Here is an 8760-nt window from a genome sequence, read left to right on the forward strand (position 1 = left end):
ACAAGTGCCTCTTAATCCTAAAATATGTATTCTGAATACTTATCCAGATGATTTTGTAACTTCAAACAGTGTAAGGTCCCTGCTCAATGTTTGGAAGCTAAACAGTACATTGCCTGCACATGGAAGAAACAAACAACCTGTGGAATTTCCCAGTGACTGAAAGGAAAGACTTTTCACTTTGCTCCTGAAAAGATAAGATAAGATATGTCGCCAAAAACAAACTTTCTGAAAAGTTCTGGAGAATTTTGAATGTTTTTTTTTTTTTTTGACTGTTAATAGGGCTGTGTGTGTGTGTGTGTGTGTGTGTGTGTGTGTTTAATTTTATATGTGTGTGTTAATCGCAACGCTCTGCGTTGTAATTGTTCAGTTTATGTTTGTTTAATAGTTTCATTCATCTTATTGTCTTTTTTTGGTTTGGTTTGGGGTTTTTGTTTGTTTTGTTTTGTAAAAGACAATAAAGAGATGTTTAAAAAAAAATAAATAAATAAAGGTACAAGACATGTACTCAAGTATGTGGACACAGGTTATGTAAAAGACACTAAAAACTGAAATAAAAGTGTTTCCTGGATGAAAAAAATCTGTAACCATTACATTATATATATGAGTAGAATAGATTTAACACAATTACCTTATTATTTATTTTGAATATACAATAATTCTGTCTTGCAACATACAAAAATATGACAAAAATATCACAATATTATTATTATTATTTCCAAGAGATTTCAACAAAATGGATACGACTTCATGCACAGAGCCAAACTTATCATTAAGATCATCTCGGGGAACCAGAGTTGTATAAAAACATGAATCTGAAACTAAATGTACGTGAAACCCCTGGAGACTGATTTACAATTCCCTTTTACAGTGGGTTACAACACACTCAGGTCACCAGTCTACAGGAAGAGAAATTACTCACAGAAATTCCCCAAATGAGACCATGAGCGAGCACAATGCTGATAACTGCTGGGTGGAACAAAGTTATTATCTTGAAGTAACATATAATATGTCATAACAGCGTCCTTCACACAGGAAGGACAACAAATAGAATTAGAAAGAGGAACAACGTTTATTGATATCCTTTTTTATTACATAATAGGACATCATTTATGTAGCATTCTTCTGAATAACAAACAAGGGTACAAACATGCAACTAGAAGTGTCCACTGTACTTCATTACATATTTTAAATTATTACTTTAAGCTTATGTTGGTGGTTGTGGAATGCAGAAGTGACAGCAGCAAAGAATGAAGTCTGATCATTTGAAGAAACAAAATTAATCTCTTGCATTTAATTCTGTACTGCAGACCCTTTTTTCACAGATTAATTTTCTGTGCAAAGGCACAGATAATATTGATACATTCTGTAGGTTAGGCAACTTTATTATTAATAAAACCTCCATATTGGGTAAAAAAGAATAGAGAAAAGTACTATTTGTCTATACATCAACACATTAATCACAAGCAAAAAGCATTTCCTTCATGTAGTATATTCAGCAAAGGGGGATCTGCATAGAACGGATGCTGTAATCACTGAGAAAATGTGGGATTACTTTGAATATAATTTGGCCCAATTTAACAATAATATTCATATAATTGATTGATTGTATTTATTTAATAGGACAGTGTGCAGTTTTTAACATAAAAGATGCACTGCACCGGAGTTAGCTCAAAGCTAATTAACATCCGCAGTCCCCCACAATCAAAACATACAACAGCACAACAACAAACAGCACAAAGCAAAAAACACACAGAACACGCCACACAAAATACAAAATACAAAGCTACACACGACAGCACATCACATACACCCACAATGTCAATTAGAAATTAATAATGTAAACTTGTCAAATTAAAAGCAAGACTACCTGCACTAACGAGAAGACCTTAGATTAAGTTTAGACTCAGTGGTCACAGAGTTGATTGGTCTTTAGCAGGTTTTTTAATTTGGCCTTGAATGTATTGATTGAACTGCAGTTCTTCAACATATAACATGTAATATACTGTAGCAGTGTTTTATCCAAAGTGATGTTAAAACAAAACCAAAACTACCCACAACTGCTACTATTGGACAAAGGTGTCAAGCAAACACAGATATGTGGTCATATCTATGAACACTATGTTGACATTGTAGTCATAAAGTAAAAGAAAACATCAAAATAATTGATTGTGCTTATGTGCCACCGGAACAGCTTCAAATCACAAAAAAATTCAAATGTGTCCACAAAAAAAAAAAAAAATAATAATAAAAATAATTTGGTATTTTGATTATAGTTTTGAACAAACATGTGCCAGACACAAGTCCTGAATAGTCTGTTAGTGCTTTGTTGGGTTAATCTCTATGATGTGATATGGTGGTGACTATGACGTACAGGACATTACATTACCATTGTTTTCATTGTCATTAAACAAACTTAAGGTGTAGTGCTAACATCCTGGCAGACTGCACCCTCATGATGAGAAATAGGAAATATTCTGCTATAAAATGAAACTAATCTCTCAGAGGAACTTTAATTTCATATCAAGCACAAATAAATGCAGAATATGCTGATTAATGCACTACATCCCAATAGATGACAATGTGTGATTGTGTATGTGTGTGATTCACATTGATTGTAATTTGATGATCAGATAATTCACAGTAAGCAACATTCAGAGGTATAAAAGTAAACCTACGACAGTACTAAGTACTCCTAAGACTTCAATTTCATAATATGTGTATTCTGAAGAGACTGATTCATGATCAGTCGTGATTTTGTATTGTTATTTTCATGATTTTTGTGGATAAGTGCAGACAAAAAGCTATTTTTTTGTCATAATGTGTTAAATGTCTTGATCAATATCATCTACTGATCCATCGAGATCACTAAGTTCCATTTAGTCATAATATCGTCCGCCTCCCATGCTGTTTCCATCCCTCTCTGTGCCTCTGCCTCCTCCTCAGATGCTTGTCTGACAAACACACTCTCCAACCTCAAGTCGTCCTTCATCGTCTTCACCTCCTCCTCACCTCCCATCCTGTCCTCTCTTCCTCTCTCTCCCTGCAGTAACCCATCTAAACCTCCCTCCTTGTTGATCTCCATCTTTGGCAACACTAATTTCCTAGTTTCAGGATCCCAGTTAACACAAATAGCTCCTTCCTCCTCCTCCTCCTCCTCCTCCTGTGCTGATGCCAGTCTCAGAACATTGTGGTCATCTGATAAGAAATGTGATTGGCCGGTGTAGGGGGTGGGCATGGGTTTGATGTTTTGAGAGGCATAAGCACAAAGGAGGGGTACGTTCTCACTCTCACTTCCTTCTCCCACACCTTCATCTATCTTCCTGTCTGTTCTTCCTTCCATCCCTCCCTCCCACTTTGTTGACAGATTTAAAGGGATGTGGAAGAAGCCAGTTTGTGGGTTTATGTTCACAAATAAACCTGAACGCTCTCTATCCTCCCTCTCTCTGTCCACCTCACTCTTGCTTGTTCCCTGAAAAGACTGTAATGATGCCTGAGTTTGGGTCAGTAACACTGGATTTACCTCGGACCATGCATGCGCTTGCACAAGTGTGCTCCTCTCTGTCTGTGTGTGTGTCTGCAGGTGTACGTGTGCGTGGGTTGACTTCTTTGGGAACGCTGTCTGAGAAGCATAACCTCCAGCGGGGCAATCATCCTCAATCCTCCACTCTTTCTTGTCGTTGCGGTCTCGTGCTACACATTTCTGGCGTTCACCTCTCAGATTATTCCCATCTTTTTCTCCGTCTTGCCTCCAATATCCTCCTTTCCCTTCTCCTCCATCAGTGGTCTCAGCTATGCCAACAACTCCGTAGTCAACAGACAAATCATCCAAGAGGTCCTCAGGCTCTGGGGGTGTTTCAGACCTCTGGGGGGTGTAAATTGGCGGGGGATCTGCGATGTGTAACTGCAGCTTATTGGGGCATGCAGGCTTTGAGATGATGCTGTCGGTGACTGATGATAGCTCATCTTTCATGACAGTGATGAGGATGAGGTTAGGTTTCTCAGGGGGGAAGGTCAGAGGGGCAGAGTGGAATGAAGGTGTGTCCTGGAGGTCACAGGGGAACAAGTGTGGTATGAAAAGATGGATCTTTAGCTTTTGAAACAGGTTTGATACTGACATTAAATGTCTGAAATACAATATAATGATTACAAAACACATAGTTCATTTAAAACATACAATTAGACACAAAAATTAAATCAATGTACCTCATGTCTTGTGAATGTGAATGTATCTACGTTACATATTAACCTGACACCATCCTAACTTATATCTTATATATCACGGTATTATTATTTATCTTGGTAGTAAGAGATTGTAAGCAAAACCCCATTATGGAAAGCATGAAATTAAATAAAGATAATTATACAAATAAATCAATCAATGTAATTTTGTAAATGCTTAATATCCTCTTTAACACCCCCCTTGCATCACTGTGTTCTTTGAGGTTTCACTTATACACTGTCTTATGAATCTATAAATACATAACATGTTCATTTATATGTAACTTTTTATTACTATCCTACTGCAATGTGCAATACTGGTGCAATGTTCTTTACCTGGTTTTATAAGCTGTTTTTCTTTTGTTTGTTTGTTTTTATTTTATCAATGTCATTGGTCTTACTTTGACAAAACTTGGGTGAGACGATGCAATTTGTATGATAATTTGTAAGATAAGCTAAGATATACTTTATTGTCCCCTCAGGGAAATTCTTCTTGGACTTAGCGTTAATTGCTTCACGAAATATGTATCTCTTACTTATATACATACATACCTCACACCATTCATACAAAACAAACAAAACCACAGAACCATCAGAACAAATCCTGTTCTCATCATTTTGAGGAACAAAAAAAGGAGGAACAATTTTCCACTGTGTTTGTGTGTGTGTGTGTGTGTGTGTGTGTGTGTGTGTGTGTGTGTGTGTGTTTGCATTACCAAGATATATGGGCTCTTCTGTCCTTTTCCCGTCAGGTAATGATAGAGAAGGTAGCCAACCACCAAAAGCATACACATGCACGCAGATGATACAACGATACCCACAACCACCCTCTGCAGCTGTCCAATCACAGGATCTGGAGGGAGACAGAAAAGAGAGTGTCACACAGACACATACATGCATACGTTTAAAGATAAACACATACTATATAGTGCACAAATGTTGCAGTTTTTTATTGCATTAGTGCTCCAAATCCACTTCTGATTATTATGTTTCGACCTGAGGTGAAGGATCAGGTTAAAAAAATTCTTGAACCTCCTGGACTTATGAAGTCAAACTACCCAGGCAGCATACGGAAGTGGGCCACTTCCAGCAATGATGTGGCACTGCTGGCCTTCTTCTGGCCTGGACAAAATGGATGTGAGCCTGAAATGGCACACATGTAAAGTAGCAAATATGGTCCAAATATCCCAAATCAAATGTGGGCCTTCTCTGGTAAAGATGCGGTGCTCTCAGGTATGTTTATTCTGGATGTGGGCCAGTTCTGGTTTATCTGGTTTGTTCTGCGGTATGTAGGTCGGAAGAAAGTGCCAAAAGTGCCAAGTGTTGGCCATATCTGGGTCAAAGTAATTTTGCTATCTGGGGCATTGTATAATGTCTACAATGCATTGTAATTAAGCTACAAACAAACTATTTTGCTTGATTGACACTTGGGAAATAAAAGTAATACACAAACAATATGTTTCAGGGCACAAACATCATCTCAGTAATTAAATCTATCTTTTGCTTCCATATTGTGTTCCATCACATTCCTTTCTACCGGTCAATACAATAATAACAACAATAATCTCTTTCACAAACACACAAAGGCAACAAAGGTTGTACCTCGAGACATAGTTATGCAGTGCCACGCTGAGGATTGGCACTCGACAGGCATGGAGAGGAATCTTGATTTTGCAGAGAAGCAGTACTTGGTATCGTACTCCATCAGGTGATATTTATACGGACTGGAGACCACTGGGATATGGTGCTGCAAACACATATAACAGAGTCGACCGTTATTAAACAAACTGTTGCAAATTTGTAACAGAGCCTCAGGTGTGCTTGATTTAACACCCTGTCCATGCCAAGGAGGGTGGGACAAGCCACATATGTCCACTCACCATCTGGTCACGACGTGTATTGTGGATGTAGAGGTAGTAGGTCATATGGGGGTAGAGTGTTGCCATGGAAATCCCCGGGGTTTGGTTGGTGGGCAGATATTTCATTGGTCCCTTCAGACTTATGATGGCACTGTTGTTCTCTATTTCCACAGAAAGGAACGGAGGCCCAAAAGTAGCTATAGAGATACACAAAAATATTTTATTTTGGTTGATATTTTAAAAAATGTAGGTAAAAATGCAAAGTAGTTCACCTATTTAACCATCTACTTAAGCCAAATAAGTGGTGTATTTACTTAAAGATTAAAGGTAAGTAGATCTCAGCTCACATCTTTAGACAAAATGTCACTTTAACTTACTGTCTGACTTTGGATCGAATCTCCGTGTGATAACCCATTTGGACGATGCTCTCCTGCCCACAGCACGAACCTTGGCGTGGTACCCCTGCTCCAGGTCCGACGTCTCATTGGACAGATCACACCAGCTCCGCACTATTTCTGTACAGTGCTGCACGGCCCTCCAGTTCACCCGTCTTCCTTTGCTTCCCTCAACTCTGTCCCCGTAGCTGAGAAAGACAGAGTAAACACACACAGATCGGAGGATGACTTATGGGACAATAAGAGTGGAAGGTGTAATCTCAAAACAACTTCTTGTTCATTTCCCCCTCAGGCATGAAACTCCAGGTTCTATAGACTATTTGTTACTAGTTTCGGTTGTCTTTTGTTTGTTTTCCTATCTTCTTTCTGTGCTACTTTTTAAATTCCTTTGAGACTAGTGACCTATAACCTATGTAAATAGATGAATTTCAACATTAACCGGCTGAAGTCCAATGTAGTTACAGTATGACTAATATACCAATAAGGAAATAAATCATTATTCATTCATTTTCATTTTAACTCTGAAATTTCTGCTTACATGGCATACTGCACCGTGAAGTGTGTGTCATCCGGTGTGCCATGTCCTGGGAACCAATGCACCACGTTCCACAGATTCACAGAAGAGAAGGTGACATTGATGGGGCTGGGAGGAGATGAGGAGACTGAGGAAGAAGATGGAAAGTTTGAGATTGAAAAACGTAGCATCTATAAGGCCTCATGCTTGTCATTAGACTAACTATTTAGACTAACTGTAACATGTTCATTTCTTGGTCTGGGAGTCTAGGTAGCAAGGTGGCCGAACTTTGAACTTCCTGTAATATTTCACATGTAAACTGAGAGCTGCTGCTGTTATCAACTGTTTCTCAAACTTTGGCCCAACCCACAGTGTCGGGGATTTTAGACAATTATTATGTTGCATTACTATTATTTGCTGTTCATAAAAAAATATGTTAATTTGTAGAAAAGCCTCCAGTACATCAGGCAATGACTAATCTATTTGACACGATCTGTAAACATCACACAATACAGTGTAACAAGGAATATCAGAGTATATTAAATTATTTCTGAATGGACTGATTGATGAAAGTGAGTTTCATCCTGTGGTGCAGGTTTCAGCTTACAAACCTCTGAACTTGAACCTGTGACAAATTGAATTTGAACTTGAAGTAGAGCTCCACACATGCTAATTTTCAGTCCCAAATGACAGGCCTGTGAACAAATTCTGAGGCCTACCTTACACAGCCATGACACACCATTGCGCATAAGCAATATGGAGAGCTAAGTAAGAAGTCTGGATCAATAAGTGTTCAGGAACAACTTACATAATGCTTCTAATGCAAGTTGTAATCAGGTAGTAGTTTGTATTATAAGTAGAGCTGCAACCACTGGTCGATTAATTGATTAATTGGCAACTATTTTGATAATCAATTCATTGTTTTGAGTCTTTTTCCCCCCAAATTCTCTTATTCCAGCTTCTCAAATTTGAATATTTTCTGGTGTAATTAGTCTTCTATGATAGTAAACTGAATATTTTTGGCCTGTGGACAAAACAAGATATTTGAGGACTTCACTTTGGGCTTTGGGAAACAGTGATTGACATTTTTCATCTTTCTCTGATATTTTATGGACAAAACAACTAATCGATTAATCAAGATAATAATTGTCAGATTAATCAATAATGAAAATAATCGTTATTTGCAGCCCTGATTACAGCCCTGATTTTTTTGCATCCACTTCATAAAACTAGGCAAACAGAGATCCACAGTGAGATTCATATCAATTATTGATTTCATGAATCTGCAGCACATTGCCCTTGCCAATTTCTGATTAATCCCTTTATTTCTACCTCACAGACACACACAGTTGTTCAGGGCCATTAAAATTAAGCTTAGTTGTAATTGTGCTTTGAAGTCATGAGAACAGGCCTAACAAATAAGAAAAAAACAGCAATTATACTCTTAATGTTAATTTAATGCACCCTTACCTTTACAGTACAGAGCCTCGAGAATCAGAAAAATGAAAACTGTCCACATTTCATGGACGGTTTCACGTTTTCACAAGAAAGACCTACATATTCGACCTTCGACGGCTTCTCAGCTCCTCCACTCCGACTACACACTTGTCACACGGCACAACGCTGATCTGATTCTCCACACGAGTGACACAAAAACAAATATTCAAGGAGGAAATTCAAAAGTGGAGGTTTTAGTCCGAAAGGAGGGGTATAGGTGACAGCCAGCCGGTAAACCCGCTATGATTCATAATGAAAGTTAAAGAACACCTTGCGA

At 38.1% G+C, this 8760-nt stretch overlaps 1 protein-coding gene across 1 annotated transcript in view; it reads right to left on the minus strand.

Annotated features, from left to right (window-relative positions):
- Positions 1 to 1068: 1068 nt before the first annotated feature.
- Positions 1069 to 8760, minus strand: part of il20ra (interleukin 20 receptor, alpha) — a 7740-nt gene continuing 48 nt past the window's right edge. Inside the window, exons 1-7 of the mRNA XM_067572831.1 lie at positions 8457 to 8760; positions 7011 to 7134; positions 6455 to 6660; positions 6099 to 6274; positions 5821 to 5965; positions 4935 to 5071; positions 1069 to 4042 (exon numbers count right to left, since the gene is read on the minus strand). The exon at positions 8457 to 8760 is cut by the window's right edge and continues 48 nt beyond it. Of these exons, the coding sequence (XP_067428932.1) occupies positions 2846 to 4042; positions 4935 to 5071; positions 5821 to 5965; positions 6099 to 6274; positions 6455 to 6660; positions 7011 to 7134; positions 8457 to 8505 (2034 nt within the window). The 5' untranslated portion in view covers positions 8506 to 8760 and the 3' untranslated portion in view covers positions 1069 to 2845. The remainder of the gene's footprint in view (positions 4043 to 4934; positions 5072 to 5820; positions 5966 to 6098; positions 6275 to 6454; positions 6661 to 7010; positions 7135 to 8456) is intronic.

This window comes from Thunnus thynnus, chromosome 18 (assembly GCF_963924715.1).
Source record: "Thunnus thynnus chromosome 18, fThuThy2.1, whole genome shotgun sequence".
In the NCBI taxonomy this organism is placed as follows: Eukaryota; Metazoa; Chordata; class Actinopteri; order Scombriformes; family Scombridae; genus Thunnus; species Thunnus thynnus.